The sequence below is a fragment of the Acomys minous genome (assembly GCF_964271855.1).
Source record: "Acomys minous genome assembly, chromosome: 3".
Lineage (NCBI taxonomy): Eukaryota > Metazoa > Chordata > Mammalia > Rodentia > Muridae > Acomys > Acomys minous.
Genome location: NC_140485.1, coordinates 42,700,338 through 42,720,883, shown reverse-complemented (window position 1 = coordinate 42,720,883; position 20,546 = coordinate 42,700,338). Strand labels below are relative to the sequence as shown.

The 20,546-nt window shown below is 35.6% G+C and overlaps 1 protein-coding gene across 4 annotated transcripts in view; it reads left to right on the top strand.

The window, feature by feature from the left end:
* The window catches only part of CCDC73 (coiled-coil domain containing 73), a 120,191-nt gene that overhangs the window by 42,286 nt on the left and 57,359 nt on the right, over positions 1–20,546 (top strand). For 3 of the 4 annotated variants that reach the window (XM_084775592.1, XM_084775593.1, XM_084775591.1), the window contains exons 4-7: positions 3,079–3,150; positions 5,400–5,435; positions 6,837–6,911; positions 17,856–17,894. In XM_084775592.1, the coding sequence (XP_084631718.1) occupies positions 3,079–3,150; positions 5,400–5,435; positions 6,837–6,911; positions 17,856–17,894 (222 nt within the window). Of the gene's footprint in view, positions 1–3,078; positions 3,151–5,399; positions 5,436–6,836; positions 6,912–9,135; positions 9,352–17,855; positions 17,895–20,546 lie in introns of those variants that run through there. The other variant, XM_084775594.1, reaches the window with a different exon arrangement.

Genomic DNA, 20,546 nt, shown 5'->3' with positions numbered 1-20,546 from the left:
TTATTTTCATAGGAAAAACTTTAGGATTACATTATAAAAGATTTGCTCAATATCTACAACTTTTATAAGTCATTTTCTGTCTAATTAGAGGTTTTAAATAATTTCAAATTTTTCTCATTTTGCTTTTATCCTATTTTTTCCACCCAAGAATGAACTTTTACAGATTTTATAATAATGGGTATTTTTAAAAATTACTTACAGAAATTAAAGTACTTTAAGGTAATTGCAAACTTCAGAAAAGCAGAGTGTGATAATTAAAATGTAGTCTTGATATATTACAATGTTTACTATTGAATGGTTAGTCATAATATATAAATACTGAGTACTATTAGGTGGTTATTAAGAAGACCTCTAAAATTTCCAAATTAGTATACTTAGAAATTTTGAGGCAAAGAAAAATTGAAAATGATTGCTCCTTCTAAAACTATTGATTTTATTATACCTTTTTGGACTCATGAGTTCATGTATCCCAGGCTGGTTTTGAATTTGCTATGTAACTTCTGATCTTCTCCTTTATCTCCTGAGTGCTGAGAACGCATTGCATGCATTCAGGGCTTATGTACTTTGCTTGTTCTTTCTTCTTTTCTGTCCTTTTGTTTTGTTTTTTGAGACATGATTTCTCTGTGTATCCCTGGCTGACTTGGAACTCATTCTTTACATCAGGCTGGTTCAAACTCAAGAGATTTCCCCCGGCCTTTGTCTGCTTAGTGCTGGCATTGAAAGTGTGTACCATCATGCCTGGCTTCTTTTCTGTCCTTAACAATGCTGGCATTGAATGTAGGGCTTCATGCGTGCTTGGCAAACATACTGCCACTGATCTGTGTAGGTACTAGTTTTTAACCTATTTTATTGGGATTTCTTATATCTGTACCTCATTTCCAACTCCAAGGTGAGAAAGAAGGTTAGAAGGGAAAGGGGATGTAGGTCTCTTTAGATTTAATTCCAGTTGTTGTCAGGTTCTTTGGGGCTATATGCATCTCAGTGGCCAGGATATCTAGCAGTGCAGCAACTAGCTAGTGCAGCCACCACCTTCTTTTTTCCAATGCCCTTGAGGTGTCCTTTTCTCTCTCTGGGCTCTGGTATTTAAACCTTCTCAGAGTCCTTAGAATTAACTGTAGCTGACAAAGACCACGCCTCTCTTAGATCCAAAGGAGGCTGTTATCAGCTGTGGACAAATTATAAACAGCTCCATATTCCACAGTTCGGATTAAAACAAAAACATATTATAACTAGGTTTTAAAGAAACCAAAACTTCTGCTACAGAACTATATTTCCCAGGAGGCTTACTTTTTTCCTTTTTTTTTCTTTCAGGCCTTAAAAAAAATAACAAAAATAATTATTTTTTTTAAAAAAAGTGTTAGAGGTGGGGCTGGATTTGGGGTCTCAGGACTTTAATTCCACCATTTGGGAGGCAGAGGCAAGAGAATCTCTTTGAATTCCAGGACAGCCTGATCTACATAGAGAATTCCAGGACATCTTGAGACCCTGCCTCCAAAACTAAACAAAAAAAGTGGTGTGTGTCCCTTGTGTGCACTGCCCATGGAGGCCAGAAGAGGATTTGGATCCTCTGGAGCTGAAGTTGCAGGCAGTGGTTAGCTGCTGAACATAGATGCTAGGAGCTAAACTCTATTGAGCCATCTCTGTAGCCCCTTAACTCTGTTTAAAATAGAAAACACTTAAAATTAAATATTGAGCCTAAAGAATCAAAATATAGCTTTTATCCCCTTTCAAAAAAGGAGGGAGATGAGAAAAGGGTCACATAGTGCAATAAAATAAAATGCCTGGCCCTGAGACATGGGTAAAGTGCTTGCTGTGCAGGAATGAGGACCCGAGCTTGGAGTCTCAGGACCTGTGAAAAGCCAGATGGGATAGCTTATGCAACCCTGGTGCTCCTACAGTGAAACTGAGAGGTGGAAACTTCTTGGCCAGTTAGCCAGGAGCACCAAGCAGGGAATAAGAACCCCTGTCTCAAAAAAGGTGGACCAATACCTGAGCTGTCTTCTGACATCCAGGCTTGCTTTTGTGGCACATGGTAGGCTTACACTCAAAACACACTCAGAGATAAGAGAAAAAAGCAAAATTCTTTGCTGTGCTTCGGTTTTACAAAAAATAGTTTGGTGAATTTAAAGAAGTAAATGTTGGCAGGGCTGGTGGCACATACTTTTAATCTCAGCACTCAGGAGGCAGAGGGAGGCAGATCTCTGTGAGTTCGAGGCCAGCCTGGTCTACAAAGAGAGTTCCAGGACAGCCAGGGCTATTCATGGAGAAACCCCACCTGGGGTGCAGGTGGGAAGTAAATGTCATTGACCATATATGCTTAGGCAATACGATGGGCTTCTCTGGGGACCACAATTCTTGTGTACTAGGGTTATTAATTTAATACATTTAGTTAGAACTTTTCCCTCCCTCATCCCTCCCTTGTCCTTCCTTCCTTCCTTCCTTCTTTTTTTTTTTTTTTTGAGACAGTGTTTCATGTAGTTCAGGCTAATCTTGAATCTTTTGTGTAACTATGGTGGGCCCTGAATTTCTGATCTTTACTTCCCACGTGCTATGAAATCAGGCAGTGTAGAAAGCTTTGGAGTCAGCTATATGTAGAGTCTAAAAGTTTAAAAAGCAATGTATTTTTATTGTGAAGAAACAAGTGAAAACAACATTTATATGTGATTCTATGACCAAAGATAATTAAATTGGTTAAAGTCATATTTCAAGAGAATAAATAGAAATAAATATGTTTTACAATATTTTCAATATTTATTTATTATATGAATGTTTTTGTATAGTTATCTTCATGTATATATGTCTACCAACTGTATGCCTAGTGCCCACAGAGGTCAGAAGAGGGACATCTGATTCTCTGGAACTGGGGTTACCAATGGTTTGAGCTGCTGCGTGGATACTGAGACTGGTCCTCTGTAAGAGCAGCAAGAACTCTTAGTATATGAGAAATCTCCTCAGCCTCCTGTTCTTAACTTGTATTTTTATTGTAAACCAAATTGAGATTTAAAATCAGAAAATTTACTAGACTTTGTTTTAACTTCTCATAATTTTCCTTTTCTTTCCTTATAATTTTAAAAATAGGAGACTCTTCAGAATCAAAAGGAGGCATTAATAAAGCAACATGAAGAAGCAATGGAAGTTTTTAAAAATCAGGTGATTTTCATGATGATAGACTAACACTGCAATAGAAAATTCTGTATTTTTCTTTCTGCAATGAGTATTATGACAAACTATTCTCTAAACACACAGGGAAAAACACAATAATATTATGGGAAAGCAGGAAATAAAATTATTTTTGCTTTAACTAATGGTAATGTAGAGAAATTTGGGAAAAGTATTTTCTTGGTGCTGTATATGGCCTAAATAATCCTGCTCTGTGCTCATTCCCCCTCTTTCTTCTGTAGAAGTATGCTAATTTCCATGCTGCCTCTTTACCAAAATCAGCCTTTTGAACCATGCAAAAGGTTCATGGGTCAACTCATCAGTAATTAAAAATATTAAGAGGAAGATGTGAAGCCAGGCATGGTGGCACCTGCCTTTAATTCTGGAGGTAGAAACAGATAGATCTCTGTGAGTTTAAGGCCAACCTGGTCTATATTTTGAGTTCCAGGCCAGCTAGGGAACAGAGAGAGAGAGAGAGAGAGAGAGAGAGAGAGAGAGAGAGAGAGAGAGAGAGAGAGAGAGAGAGACCCTGTCTCAAAAAACCAAACCAAAGAACAAAAAGCAAAAACAAAAACAAAAGAAGATATGAAGGAGGGAGAGGAGAGGTGATGCCTGTTTGCTGTCTGCTAAAGCCTCCACAAGTAGTAGCCACCAGTAACTGAAAAATAAAGAAAATAAAACTAAAATATTTTAGAGAAATGAAAGCTATACCCTCATTAATTTGATATCCATTACCTTTAACTTTCTCAGATTTATTTTCACTCCTTAGAAAATAATTAGTTTAGGGCCAGGTGTTGGTGGCGCATGCCTTTAATCCCAGCACTCGGGAGGCAGAGGTAGGCGGATTGCTGTGAGTTCAAGGCCAGTCTGGTCTACCTGTCTCAGGAAAAGGGAGAGAGAGAGAGAGAGAGAGAGAGAGAGAGAGAGAGAGAGAGAGAGAGAATATATTAGTTTAGGAAAATCCACTCAGATACAGTATCCTCTGTAAATTTTTCTTTATATATCACTAGTCTCATTTTTTCTTCTTCTTTTGTCTTCATTTTCATACACGTGTGTGGAGAAAAACAAACACACATGAAGAAATAAACCTATGTACCTCACATTACTAGTTTGTTGAGGTTGGTGATAATTTACATCTTGGGATGAACGGCTTTAAACAAGACACACTTTCTTCTTTTAATTTGAAATAAGTCTAACAAAAATTAAGAGTTCTAATTGGAAGGTAAGGAAGCAGAAGCCCAAGGGTAACACAGTGTTCTCTAGACTGCACAAGTCTGCATCTTTGCCATCACAAGACTGAGCACATAAGAACATCCCGATGCCTGCAGGGTACAGGAGATGGTCAGAGTCTCGCCTCACACTTGTCTTCAGTCTCATCTCAGCGCTTGTTTATTCCACAGCACTAGAGCTTGATCGCAGGGCCTTGAACATGGCTGGAAAGCCCTGTCACTGTGGTGTATTAGCAGCCCTGCATTTAGTTTTATGTAAACTGTTGAATGTAAATGAAGTATATGAAAAAGAGATAGGGACAGCTCAAAGAAAAAATATTGACAATTTCGCTAAAGTCCTTAATGCTAGTTAGATTTTTCCTTTGACATATTCAATTTCATCTGTTAAAAAATTTTTTTTTCAAATGATGGTCATTTTTATTTCATTATCATAAATATTTAAGCAGACTCAGGATAGAAATACTGTTCATGCAAATACAAATGCTGTGATTTCATAAAATTATATCTTTAGAAAATGATACATGCTATTGCTTAAAAGTGGATAGTAAGGGGCTGGAGAGATGGCTTAGTGGTTAAGAGCACTGACTGGTCTTCCAGAGGACCTGGGTTCAATTCCCAGCACCTGCATGGCAGCTCACAACTGTCTACAACTCCAGGATCTGACACCCTCACATACACACACATGCAGGCAAAACATCAGTGAGCGTAAAATAAAAAAAGTTATTTAACAAAATAAAAATGGATAGTAAAATATTCATATATTTAAGTTTTTTTTGGAGGGTTAAACCAAACCTCAAAGGAACTATAGGTGTTTAAGTGATTTAGGTATTTATCTGCTTTTGTGATTGCTTTTTCTTCTCTTTCATACATCTATATTTTCTGAATGTGAGAACATGTTCAAAATGTATAAATTCAATATAGAAGTGTAAAATAGCTTTCATATTTTTACTGATCAGCAGAGATCACTGCTAATAGTTTACTTACCTGTATTTTGACTTTAAAACTTACCAGCTGCAAATGAAGATGTTTGCCTTGGAAGAAGAAAAGGTAGGTATTAATTTTTAAAGTAACTTAAAATATGGTTAAATGAATTATCATCATTGCTCACAATAATCGAAGTGAGTGTTAGTAATCAAGCAGTCAGAATGGTGGTTGGTTAAGTCCAGGACAGCCAAGGTTACTTGACCTTTGTGATTTTATGATTGAGAATATTCAGGCATAACACATGGGATGACTTTACATAGTAAAATTGGGGGTAGAATTAAGGCTTCTTCAGCACCCAAATTGACATTATTTCCTTGTGCAATGGCTCCTTCTGTGAGCCATCCCATGTTCCAGTACAGCGGTTCTCAACCTGTGGTTTGCGACCTCTGGGGGTTGCATATTAAATATCCTGCGTGTCAATATTTACATTATGATTTATAACAGTAGAAAATTACAGTTATGAAGTAGCAATGAAATAATTTTATGGTTGGAGGGTCGCCAAAACATGAGTAACCATATTAAAGGATTGCAGCATTAGGAAAGTTGAGAACCACTGCCCTAGACCTTTTCAGTGCGAGCACCTGCTTTAAATGTAAAACTCTTGAGATGACTCGCATCTGGTTGCCAGCCATTTGAAAGAGGAGACATGACTTCTAACAAATCAAGAAACTTACCTTGCACTAAATATTTTCTTACGCTAGCATAGAAATATTGGACATATAATTTACAATGTTAATTTAGAGACATATTCTTAAGCAAAAGACTTTTAAAGGAAATTTTCTATTATCTTTATATTCATGATATAAATATACCTATACCTTATTAATTAGAAAACACTTGACCCTCTGCAGTCTCAGTTTTGCATGCATGGATCAACTTGCCACTAATTAAAAATATTAGTTTAGGAAAATTGCATCTATCCTGGATATGTAAATTTTATTCATGATATCATTTTATAACCAGTATTTTACAACAACTGTTTGTATAGAACTTATTTTGTGTTAAGTATTTAAAAGTAATCTGGAAATAATTTGAAGTATGTAAGAGAATGTGTGTAGGTTATGTGCAAACTGCCATTTTATATAAACAGGTTGAGCATCCTGAGGTTTTGCTATTTATAGAAGGGCTCTTAGATTCAAGTCCTTGTAAGTTCTGAGACATGATTGCATATTTTATGTAAGAGTTTAATAATTACACAGTGTCTATAAGTTCTCCTAGAAGTGTTCTTATAAATTGAATTATCATAATTAGTTTATTTTATGATAATTATAATTATATAAAGGTTATTACAGTATTTGATGTTTAAAAGCTGTTAGAAATGTAATTTTTCATGTAGACACATGCTTAAAGTGTGTGAAGTATTAGATTTAAAGTACAGGTTTTGGTTCTTGAGTTCTTCTATTTTCTCCTTTTAAATGTACACTAAAAATAAAGTATTGAAGTGTGATTTTCCTTAACTTAAAGGGGAAATATAAACTTGCTACAGAAATCAAAGAAAAAGAAATAGAAGGATTGAAGGAAACATTAAAAACATTGCAGGTACAGTAACTTACTGTTTAAATATTAATTTTCTATTTTAGCATTGTGTCAATAAAACACCATTCAACACGACTATCAAAGCTAATAATATTTATATCACATTGTATTGTATATTATGTTTGCCTGGGTACATATATTAAGTAGAATACACATATGCATTATAGTGTATGTATATTAAAATAGCCTTCATTATTTGTTATAGTAATATAGGTGTCTTAGTCACTGTTCTGTTGCTATGAAGAGACACTATGACCAAGACAGCTCTTATAATACAAATCACTTAATAGGGGGCTTGCTTACAGTTTTATAGATTAGTTCAGTATAATCTTGGTGGGAAGCATAGTGGCACATAGGCAGACATGGGGTTGGAGAAGTAGCTGAGAATTCTACATCCTAATCCATAGGCAGAGAGAATGAGGCTGGGTCTGGCTTAGGCTTTTGAAACCTGAAAGTCCGTTCTCAGTGAAACAGGTCCTCCTACAAGGCCATACTTACTGTCACAAGGCCACAACTTCTAACCCTTCTCCAATAGTGCCAGCCCCTGGTGACTCAGCATCTGAGCCTATGGAGGGCATCCTTACTCAGACTGCCACAATAGGTACATATCTGAAGATTGGTAAAAACATTTCATGGTGAGGAAAACAAGTAAGACCTTTATGTTATAATTTATCTGTGGTCCTTAAAAATTAAAATTCTGGCACTAGACAGAGGAAAGCAAACCTCTGAGTTTGAGGCCACCCTAGTCTGCATACTAAATTCTAGGGCAGCTACAGCTATATAACAGAGAGACAATGTCTCAAAAACCAAAACCAAACAAACAAAATTCTAGCATTAACTGAATATTTGCTGCAGATTTTCTGCAGATAAAAAGACTAAAAAAAATCATAGCCTTTGCCCTTAAGTTGTTCAGTCTCATAGAATATACAGAAGTGTTTGGCTACTGGTAACTTATTCAGTACTTGTTTATAGAAAGTGTGCTATGTGCCACTTTTCTTAGTGGAAAGGATATAGCAGTGAGCATAAAAGGGGAAAGATGTCTGTCTTGAGGAACCTACAAAAAATAAAATGAAGTCAAGACTGAAACATTGTTGTAGAAGATGTTTTCATGATTTCAAAGTTTTACCATATAGATAACATTACTTGAGAAGAACAAATTACATGATCAAATATCGCTAATGATGATTTCCATGGGTTCAGTGTTACTGTGCTGTAAGGAGTACATAGCTTCATCTGTGTAATTTTCTTTTACAGCAAGTTTATACCAATATAAACTGAAGAAATAATGAGAGACTCTCTCAAAAAACAAACAAAAAGTTCTAGCATTAACTGAATATTTGCTACATGTGAATTCCTTATTTTCTGCAAATATAAAGACTAAGAAATTACAGCATAAGTTGGGCATGGTGGCGCATGCCTATAATCCCAGCATTTAGGGAAGCAGAGGCAGGTGGATCTCTGTGAGTTTGAGGCCAGTATGATCTATAAAGTGAATCCAGGATAGCTAAGGCTACACAGAGAAACTCTTGCCTAGAAACACACACACACACACACACACACACACACACACACACACACACGGCTTTTGCCCTTAAATTGTTCTCAGTCTCATAGAAAATAAGGAAGCTATATACAGTCATAATTTGGGGTATCCTGTAAAACAGCTGACCTGGGATATTAAAAACTGTCAATGTTAAGTAAAAGTGGTATACCTGTAATTTCAGCACTCAGAAGAAGGCTCAGCAGGAGGGTTATGAGTTTGAGGTCATCATGGGCTACATACATACCTTGTATCAAAAGAAATCATTGTCATGAAAAAAAAGTAAGGTGAATACGCTTTGCTTAGAGAGAAACTATACACAATATATGAACCTTGATTGGATCTGTACCAAGGAAAGATACAGCCATAAAAACAATTAAGGCTTCAGTTGAGGAGATTGGATATGACTATCTGTTAGGCTATATGTATTACTGTTATTATTCCTCTGGGTATAATTTGTATAAAATAAAGTCTTTGTTCTTAAAAAATCTTAAAGTGGTAGGTGTGAAGTTTTTTTAATTAAAAAATATAAAACATTGTTCAGAGAAAATAAAGGGTTATTGATTATGAATCACAGTATTTTTAAGACTTTGTTTTTATTTTTTGTGAACTACTTTTTTTCTTGTCTGTAGTTCTTTGTTATTACTGGAATTTTTACCTATTTGTTTTCTTGAGTTCATTCTTTTTTTTAATTAGTAATTTTTGGTTTCATATATGTGCCTATATATTCTGGACCCTTTCTTTTCTACTGTCTCCTATTTCCCTCCTACCCCTAACCAACACCCACCAATAAATCTCTTTTCCTATTTGCTAGTTTTATTTCTGTTTAGTGTCCCACCGAGTTTAAAGTGTGAGTTTTGAACTGACTGTCAGAGCCGGGTGAGTGCTCAAGTGGCAACCCAGGTGATGGTAAAACCCATCACCCGCCAACAGACCAGCCGTAGGGTCCTGTGAGTCCATGCCTTTGCCCATAACTGCTGTTAAGAGAGCCTGACTTCTGTGGATCTAGTGCCAGTATGCACAGCAGCTGATTGGTAGCTGCTTTGGCAGTGTCCTGCCTGCAAGATGGCATCTCACAGCTTCCATCCCCATCCTTCAGCTCTTATATTCTACCTCATCTTCTGAAATGTTCTCTGTGCCTTAAGGGGATGTGGTGACTGTCTAAGGCTGAACCTTTAGCTGTCCTGGATTCTCAGCATCCTGTGCAGTCATAGGTTTTGTACTTATCTTCATTTATGGCAGGGAGGGTAGGCATAGCCTGTGTCTGTGGGTATAAACAGATACTTAGTGAGTGGTTTGATGTGAAGCAGTTTAGTTACACAAGTTCTGCATTTTTCACTAAAACAAACTCTTTGTGGTGCTTCAAGTAGTTTTTTTTTTCCTTTTAGCTTCCATTTATTTATTTGTTTGTTTGTTTGGAGAGAGAGTCTCATTATGTAGACCAAGCTGGCCTCAGTCTGCCTGCTTCTGCCTTCAGAGTACTGAGATTAACACCATGTGCCATCATGCCTGGCTTGATTTTGGTTTTTAATTTGTCTTTTTGTTTAATTCTTGCCATAAATAAGTTTATATTTTTATGGCTTTGGGAATTTTAGTCCTAGGAGAAGGGCATTACCACTCCAAGTTACCACCCACTCATGTTTTATTACTTCTGTAGACTCAGTTTTATATTAGATCTTTTTTTTTTGTTTGTTTTTGTGGTGTGTGTGTGTGTGTGTGTGTGTGTGTGTGTGTTTTCAAGACAGGGTCTCTCTGTGTGTAGACTTGGCTATCTGGACTCGCTTTGTAGACCAGGCTGGCCACGAACTCACATGGATCGCCTGCCTCTGCCTCCCGAGTGCTGGGATTAAAGGCGTGCACCACCATGCCCGGCTTATATTAGATCTTAATATTATGGATTTATTTTTGTAGCACAGTATGAGCTATTTATCATATTTCATATTTTCCAAATTGTTACATAGTTGTATTAACACTATTTAGAGTCTCTTGGAGATATTAGGCAATTTTTATTTTATACTTCTTTTGTTACTTTGAGATAACAAAGTAAAGAAAAATTAAGTACAAATTGTCTGTGAACTCTAAGATAGATATTTTTAAGAAAAAGAAGAGAATGGATTCCATGTCTCAGAAAGAATAAATGAGAGACTGGAAGATATTTATGATATAGTAAAGCAGTGGTTCTCAACTCTTTAATACAGTTTCTCATTTTGTGGTGACACCCAACCATAAAATTACTTTTGTTGCTATTTCATAACTGTAATTGTTTGTTTGTTTGTTTGTTTCAAGATAGGATTTCTCTACGTAGCCTTGGCCATCCTGGACTCACTTTGTAGACCAGGCTAGCCTTGAACTCCTTGAACTCACAGAGATCCATCTGCCTCTGCCTCCCCAAGTGCTTCATAATTGTAATTTTGCTACTGTTATGAGTAGTAATATAAATTTGTTTCCTAATGGTCTTAATGCAACTGCTGTAAAAGGGTCATTTGATCCCCAAAGGTCTCACAACCCACAAGCTGAAAACTACTATAGTAAAGAATTTTTGTTTGAACCAAAGCAGTAAAAAGTAAATGATTCTCCAAGGAAACAAATGATTGTTAAGAGAGCAATAAAGTGTATCAAGTCAGGTGTCGTAGAGTATGCCTTTGATCCCAGCCTTTGGGTGTTCAGAAGCAGGCAGATCTCTATGAGTTTGAGGCCAGCCTGGACTATAAAGTGAGTCTAGGACAGCCAAAGCTCTGTTACACAGAGAAACTCTATCTTGAAAAAACAAACAGACAGACATAAAAGTGAAATAAAATTGACAATGATTTGAGAAATTGATGTAGTATCAGAAAGGAGAAGGTGTTAGGTACTGACTAGTATATACTTTCAGTTGTGTACTGGGCCCCAGGAGAAGGAGACACTGTGTTAAACAGTGTATTGATTGTAATGTAAACACTGGTGGTTCCTATCTTTTTTTTTTTTTTTTGATTTTTCAAGACAATGTTTCTCTGTGTAGCCTTCGATGTCCTGGACTCACTTTGTAGACCAGGCTGGCCTTGAACTCACAGCGATCCACCTGCCTCTGCCTCCCGAGTGCTGGGACAAGGCATGCGCCACCACCTATAAACAAAGAATGGAGGACAACTATAGTTACAGAACACAACTGAATGCTTTTACATTTGTCAGTACAAAGTAGTTGTATGGCAAGATGTTGATGATGGTACCCATCAGTATTCTTTCAAGTTGATGGAATAAAAGGTCTAGTTCCTTTTTAAAATTTATATAGCTGTGAGCTTAGTGGTTCTTACATACTGCAGATAATCAGTTTAAAGTGATCCCAGTTAATTGGACATGATGCCATATTCTGTAGTCACAACACTTGGGAGATTGGTATACAGGCTAACCTGTGCTACACAGTAAATTTCCTAATTTAAAAATAAATCTCAGTAGGGGATTTTTCCCATGATTATTTGTAAGATAAAAAAATGTATGCCAAGTGTGGTGGTGCACACCTTTAATCCCAGCACTTGGGAGACAGAGGCAGGTAGATCTCTGTGAGTTTGAGGCCAGCCTGGTCTACAAAGTGAGTCCAGGACAGCCAAGGCTACACAGAGAAACCCTGTCTCAAAAAAAAAAAGTTCATGTAACTTAGAAAATGTAAATTACTAACAGTATAGCTATTATAAAGACACCCTTTCTAATTTGTGTTTTCATATATATAATTTAAAAATATATTTTTCTCAGAGTTCACACTTAATAGATAGTATAAGAAGAATAACAGGCTGATTTCTGTGACTGGTATATCAGATGGTCTGCTCACAACAGACCTCAGGCCATTCCCAACAGTGGAAGAAAGACTGACCACCCCCAGCCCTGTAGGAAAGGCTTATCTTGACTCAAACCACATCTTTGTTTAAGAATGAGTAGAGTACAAGAGATTTTCTTTTGCCTTCTCAATGATGCCGGGCAGGAAAATGTGATCACTTCTGCTTAGAGAAATTATTCTAGACACAGACATATACTTGTCACAAAAATAACTCAAAATGGATCATAGTTCAAAATGTAAAATACAAAACTATATATTGATTCTAGAATATTATACAGGAGAAAAATTTAGATGGGTTTGGTAATAACTTTTCAGGTACAAGACCAAAGGCATGATCCATGCAATGATTGGTAAACTGGGCTTCATGGAAATGAAAGGCTTGTGTGTTTCAAAAGACTTTCAACATACCGAAAGACAAGCCACAGATAAGAAAATATTTACAGAAGGTGCTCCTGATACAGACAGCTATCCATCACATAAAGAGAACCCTTAAAGCCCAGTAAGAGGAAAACAACCCAAATAAAAAATATGCCATAGATCTCAACAAAAACCTTACCAAAGATAAACAGACAGATGGCATATGCACACATGAGAAGATGGTTCACATCCTAGGCCGTGAAGGAACTGCAGAGTGTCAAAAATAACACTATGCTTAAGTTGGAATAACCAAAATCTAGAACACAGATACTAGCAAGTGCTGGCAGGAATGATTAACAACAAGAATGTTCATCTCTGTGGAGACAATTTGACTGTTTCTTACAAAATTAGTTATTTGTTTTTAAAGTAGAGAGGGGCTAAAAGTTGGAACACTTTTTAACATAGAGGAAACACACTGTGTGGTGCTGTGCTGGATACATATTATCCATTTGTCTAGACCCATAGAATGCTCAAGAGTGACCCTGGAGTAAACTGTGGATATTGAGTGATAATGTGCCATTGTAGGTTCAGTAATTGTAACAGGCACATAGTTTGTGTGCAGGAGGGGAGGAGGAGAAAGGAAGGAGGGAGAGAAAGAAAGTTGGGGAAGTTGGTCATGTATGAGAGAAGGGAATCAAGAATAGTTGTACTTCTCTCTCAATTTTGCTATGAAACTGAATATGTATTTTAAAATCTTGAAAAAGAGATCTACAGCTCTCTGAGTAGAATTATAATAATTCTTATTACTAAAATATTTACCATCCTCCCAGTGTTATGTAATTCAGCATATTTATTTTTGAGATTGTAAAATTAGTATTCTTGATTAAACAAAGTTAAGCTGTAATGATTTCATGTTTTACCTTCCCCCAAATCTCCACCTTTTCTCTCTTCCATTTTCTTAGAAGATATATTTTGTCTGTCTTTTGTATCTTTTTACTCTCACACTCTGTTTCTCTCTGTGGGCTTGTGGTATTTTATGTAGTTTCTATACATTTATCTTCTAGTTCACTAATTTTTCAACTATGTTTTATTTGTCATATAACTTATCCATTAGGTTTTTTTTTAATGTTATAGCTGCATTTCTGTTTTATAAAAGTTCAATTTGGTGTGCTCTCAAATCTGCCTTTTTTATAGTGTCTTATACTTTTCTCATGCTTTTTACTTTATCTTTTATGTCTTTAATTATATAAAATAATTTTATATCTTTGAGATTTTTATCACTTATCTCTAATTATTGGGGTCAAGTCTTCCCCTGCAGTGTCTGCATGCTGCGGTCTCCCCTTGGAGGTCTTTGGTTTTGATGTGGTTCATAAATTTTAACTTGCTAGCCCATCTTTGCAGGAAGTATAGTTTCTGGTGAAATGATGTCATGTAAGTTTTCCTGCAGAACTCAGTTATGATATTTCCTTTTTTTCCTTCTGATTCTTAAAATGTTAGTGACAATCCCCTGGTCATGTACATGTTCAGAGAGTGTGTACTGGGCCTTCATATGCTTTATGCTACAAGTTTAAAGTCTCTAGTTGTGTCAGTTTTCTTGAAAACCATACAATTTAATTTTTATTTTTGAACTAAAAATTTAGTAAAAAACCAGCTTCCTTGTGTTGGCATACTGAATGTTTTTTTTCAATTAAGAGCAGCTCATTGGTTTTTATTCATTGAACAGGGTACTGGGCTACACAAGGACTTTTTCGTATACAAATACAGTGTACTAGCCTATCCCGCCATGCTCCTCTTGGCTCTCCTTCCTTCCCTTCAGTCTTCCTTATTCCTCTAGTTTCACATCCACTTTCATATTATAGATACACATGATTTTATGTCTCTCTAGAAAACCAAAGAACCACAAGTGAAACCTTTGATGCTTTGTCTTTCTGAGATTGATTTAGTTTACATAATATGATTATCTCTAGTTTTGTCAGTTTTCCTGAAAACCATATAATTTAATTTGTATTTTTGGCTAAAATTTCCAATTTTAATATATACCATGTTTTCTTTACTCATTCCTCTGTTGGTAGACACCTGACTTCATCCCATGACTTAGCTATTATGGGATTGCTGCAGTAAACATTGATGTGCAAGTATCTCCATGCTATGTTGATGTGGGTCTTTCAGGTAAATTCCTAGCAGTTATTTAGTTGGGTCATATAGTAGGTACCAATTCCCATAGTCCCATGGACTAGTTTACATTCATACAGATAGTGTGTAAGTGTTCCCTTTTGTACATATCCATGAGAAAAAATTCTTTTTGAGATAGAGTCTCATTGTGTAACCCCGGCTCGCTTGGAATTTGTCACATAGTGGTCTTGAACTTACAGAGATCTGTGTCTCTCTATCTTTTGAGTGCTTGGATTAAAGGTGTGCACCACCATGCTTGGAATTATTTGCTTTCTAAATGACTGCCATTATGTCTGGGTGAGATGATATACTTTTAATTTGTGTTTCTGATAGTTAGCAAGACCGAACATTTTAAATATTTTATTGGTCATTTGTACTTCATCTTTTGAGAACTGTTTGCTCATTATTAGCATATTTATTGAGTAGGTGATTTGATTTTCTGATATTTAGTTTTTTGCATTCTGTGTATAGTTTAGATATTAATCCTTTTAAAGATACATACCTAGCAAAGATTTTCCCCCATTCTGGAGGCTGTCTTCTAATTCAGTTAATCATTTCCTTTGCTGTGTAGAAACTTTTTAGCTTTAGGAGAAAGTTTATCTGCCAGTCAGTAGAGATGAAAACTGACTTTGTGCTTTCATAGGCACTGTGTTCAGGTAGTTGCCTCCTGGTGTTCTTCTGGCCTGGGCTAAGGACGTAAGTGTGCTTATTATCCAGGTGAAACTGGACAGCTTTATAGATACAGGGGTAATTTTCAGTCTTTCATATGCAACATTTTATTTATATATTACTTATTTTATTTATACTTTAGGTTTTAGTGCTATTCAGAAACAGATACATATATCTTTGCTAAAAATATATATTATCTTTTTATGACAACTTTAAAATTTTACTTTTTATTCCTTGATAGTTATGCATGTATATAATGAATTTTAGACATGCATTTTTTGTATAATTTACGCAGTTCTCAAACATAAGCTTTGCAGATGACAGCATCATGTCATACAGAGTAATTGTGTGCTTTCACTATTTGTAGTGGTGTAACTGGCTGGCTACAATAATATATGTTCCTAGCATAATCTCTGTTCACTTCTTATGCTAACTTAAATCAGAGTAATCCTTTGCAACAGCAGTCAGCCTGTTTTCATGACGCTCCCTACAAATATATAACCCCTACCACAAATTACAAGGCTATCATTGATTTTCATCCTTTTCATCCTACCATCTCTGGAGTTATCTTTGTCTGTTTTCCCCATTTACTTCTTTTTTTTCCACATGAGCTTTCTAATTATTTGAAAAAAAGAAACTAAAGAGGTTGTCAACCATGTTAAGCACTTTGAACTTGTTGAAATATTCTTCCTTCTATCTCTAGCCTTTAATCAAAAGTTTCTCTTTCAGGAAGATATTTTTCTGACCGTGCAATGAAATTGCTTTTCCTGATTATTTTTCTTTAGCATTCACCAATATCTAACATGTCATGTATTTTAACTTACATACATTGCTTATGGTTTATCTTCCTTACAATAAAAGTGGGCAAGCTTTTCCTGGGTCCATGTTGTTACCCCCAATATCTCCATTAATGCGCTTCCTTTAAAGGGGGTAAGCATTCAATATTTACTGAAGGAAGTGACTTATCATAGCCTATTCTGTTGAGTCATGGCAGCTGGGCAAGGCATTTGTTTTATAGTGAATGTGGAGCAGTTATTTTATTTTCCTAAAAGTTTAACAAATGTAAGAATATTGAAGAAGATGAGAATTCATACATGGCTGGTTAGAGTTTAACTTGGTCAGCTATTCTGGAGGACTAAGTGACATTTTTTAAAGATAAAAATGTATCCAGGGTGAGCTAGCCTGCCAGAAAAATATGAGAAAGCGGGAGACATTCTGTTAAGGCAAGGCACAGAGATGAAGGGCTTCTGCTCCTGCCTGAAAACAGAGAGCAGTGTGTCCACCATCCTAGCCCCAGGGATTTGGAGATCATGCAGCAGGAACAGGAAAAGGCAAATGAGGAAGACATGGAAGCTCTGTGCCCTTCTCTCATGTGCCTGGCACCAGGTCCACCAACACTACAGTTTCTTCCTGTAGTGCTCACAGGTCCAGGAACAGATGGCATCCCCTTTGCCCTGAATCTGCAGTGGGTCCCTTTTGTACTTCCTTCCCTTCAGGTAGCATCTCTCCCTCTGGGCCATTCCTGGGAGTGAGGGGTTGACTCTTTCTGAATCCAAAGTATTAAAAGTAGCTTTGTAATTTTTTTTAAAAAAGAACAAACTTTAGAAAGTCTGCTTTTTGAAATTTATTCTACTAAAATAATGAACTAAATTCAAATATAAACACAGTCCAGAATAATTTACAATGCTAAAAAGTTGAAAACTAGGTTCCTATAAACATAAGAGGGATTAGGCAAACTCTGGTAAAGTTAAATGTTGGAATACTATGTTTTATATAGCCATGACAAGTTAGAAGAGTCCTACAGAATAGGACGTCTGTTGCTCTCATATCCCACTGGCTGTCCTTCAGAGTACAAATTCACAGAAGCCCTGGGAATATTAACATATTCAGGACTCATTGAGGGTCATGAGATTTTTTTATTCAAATTTTATTCCTATATTTATTTGTAAAGTATCAAACACTACTGGATCACATTTTTGTTTGTTTGTTTTAGTAGTAACATGGTGTAGTGCTTAGGCTTTCTGTCTGTGTGCCACTACTGCACCAGAAAAATGCATTCTTAGGGCCAGGGATGTGTTTTATTTATCCTGTATCCCAGGAACACATGTAGTAGTAGTAGTTCTGTAAGTATATGGGCGAAAATAAAAAGGCAATGAATGTATTTTTTAAAGACAGGATCTTACATATGTAACCCAAGCTGGTCTCAGCTTTCCTTCCAAGTGCTGGGATTGTAGGCACAAGAAACTGTACTGGCTTGAATGTACTGGTATTGTAAGAAAGAGAGTTACTACAAAAAAAATCACTATTGTAGTAGAAGATAAAGGCCACATTTGGTAGCATGTATGATGTCAGAAGAAGTTTATAGTAAAGAATCTTAATAAAAATTTCTCCATTTTTCAAGGTTTCTCAATATTCTTTACAGAAGAAAGTGAGTGAAATGGTAAGAAAATTACATATTTTTAACATTGGGTTAGTACATAAGATACATAGAAATATTGTAATATAAATTGACACTTTTGGGAAAAAACTACTGGATATTGTTACAGTTTAAAGACTTGTCATAATTTCAAAGACATTATATTATAGCTTATGCAAATTTTACAAATTTATTTGCAGATTTCTCAATGTTTACATATTACAAAATAAATAAAGTGTGTGGCAGTGTTCATCCTTTATTGTTGGTACTTACTGTTGTTCAAGTAAGCATTGCTATTATTTTTACTTCTGTGCACATAATTAGTATTTACTTGCAGACTAACATTTTATGAACTACTTTTCAAAAATATTCTCCCTTGTAGCTGTATTTGATTCAGAAAGAGTTTTGTGTGTATGTGTGTGTGAGTGTGTGTGTGTGTGTGTGTTGTGTGTGTGTTGTCAGGGGGAGTTTAGGTGAACAGAAGGCTTCTTGGGTGGGTTTATGCTGTTTTAATCTTCGTTCTCTAGACTGTAAAGCAAATACAAGTAGTTTTTTAGTATACTTTGGCTATCACATAGATAGTAAATGAAGATCATTGCTATAACATTGAACACCATATTAGATATCTTGTTTCTTGAAATTGTTTTGATATGTTAAAAATGAAAAAAGCTTATAGAAAGATTGTTAGGCTTGATTGAATAAAAAATGTGAAGATTCTGTTGCTATTCAGCTGGAGAGAATAAAGATAATATTGTCAGACGATTTTAAACTGATTTTAATTAAGAAGCTGAAAAAGTAGATTCCAGTTTAGCTGTAAGTACCATGACATTTGTGCTGAAAGTCATCTTCAACGCTACAGTGGTTTTACACAAAATATAGAGAAATTGAATAATGCGCCCTTTGACCTGGGAGATAAGGCTACAAGTGAAGGATCAAAGGCCATATAAAATATATTTTATTTCATTCCAGTTTAAAATTTCATTAAACAGATACTCATAATCTTTTTAAAAATAGAAATATCTCCAAGTTTTTTTGTTAGTATGAATGATAAAGTCATTTTTTCCTGACAGTTGAAAACATTATATCACTTTTCATTAAAATATATATATTTTATATATTGAGTATATTTAATGTTTTATGCCCATTTAGGAACAATATTTTTATATAATAGTTAAAGCCATATTTTCTAAACAGTCTCATATATATTTATCTTATAATTCTTAATTTATTAATTTCTTATTCTTATATAATTCATGTGACCTTTAAGAAATAACTCAATTTTTAAATTTTTATGTGCATTGGTTTTTAGCCTGCATGTATGTCTGTGTGAGGGTATCAGATCTTGGAGTTACAGACAGTTTTGAGCTGCCATATGGGTGCTGGGTATTAAACCCTGGTCCTCTGGAAGAGCAGTCAGTGCTAGTAACTGCTGAGCCATCTCTTTAGCCCCTCATATGCCTTTTTAAAATTCAAAGTTAATCTTATTTTATGAAAGCGTACATTAGCTTTTATACTATTTAGCACTATGGGCAAGCCAGGAAAAAAGACAGACATTCCTGTAGTGTCCAGACAGAAACTGTAGAACAGCAGAGTGCTCTAAAAGAAGTAATTTAAAAATAATATTGAGAAATTTAAAAAATGTTCATGACTTCCTAGAGGTCAGCCTTTAACTCTTAGTAAATGCCAGTCTGCAGAGAGTTCAGGAAATTGACTTCCTTCTAAAGGTGGATCATAAAGGTAGAGATATGCCCCTACAGAACTTAACATACCACGGGGCAAAATATTTCTCTGCTTATTTCACCTTGGGAAAATCATTGTCATTACCAATAAGAATGCAACAGCAGGACTGGAGAGATGCCTCAGAGGTTAAGAGCATTGGCTGTTCTTCCAAAGGGCCTGAGTTCAGTTCACAGCAACACATGGTTGCTCACAACCATCTATAATGACATCTGGTGCCCTTTTCTGGTGTGCAGACACACATATGGGCAGAATACTCTATAAATAATAAATAAATAAAATTTAAGAATGCAACAGAATACACTGGAGAACAGATTTGGAACATCAAATTAGCAATTAATATGAGTTAGTCACTGAGGAAAATTCTTTTGTATCTAGTGGGTATCACATGGCTGATGTTGTGCATCACTAGGGTTACAGATAGCTGTCATGACTGTAATTATTGTCTGCTTAATGAAGTAAAACCATTAAGCCATGTTTGTCTTCTCTTTTTTTCTAGTACTTTCTTTTAAGGAAAGACTTAGAGGAAATATATCTTTTCTTTGTCAAATTAAAACAAAGTTTCAGTGTCAAAGGTTTTGATATAATTCAGATGACAGTGTATTTTCTTTCAAAATAAAATGTTTCAGTTTTTATTGTTGGCTTGTATATATTTGTGTCTGTGCACAGTGTACATGCCTGGTGCCCACAGCTGTAGGTTTCCAGGGGATTTAGAAATCTTAATAGTATTATTTATCATCACCATTGAATAGGCTGCAGTATCTTAAAAAGCAGAATTATATCATGCATATCAATGAAACTTCATTTTTCTTATATTCTGCTTTGGCATCAAGCAAGGGATTTTTGTAATAAGTATATCACAGTTTAATGTATATGGAGCTCTGTGAATAGGGAGTGCTTGTGGAAGGAATCTCCAAACTTTGCTGTGTTTTTCACTAA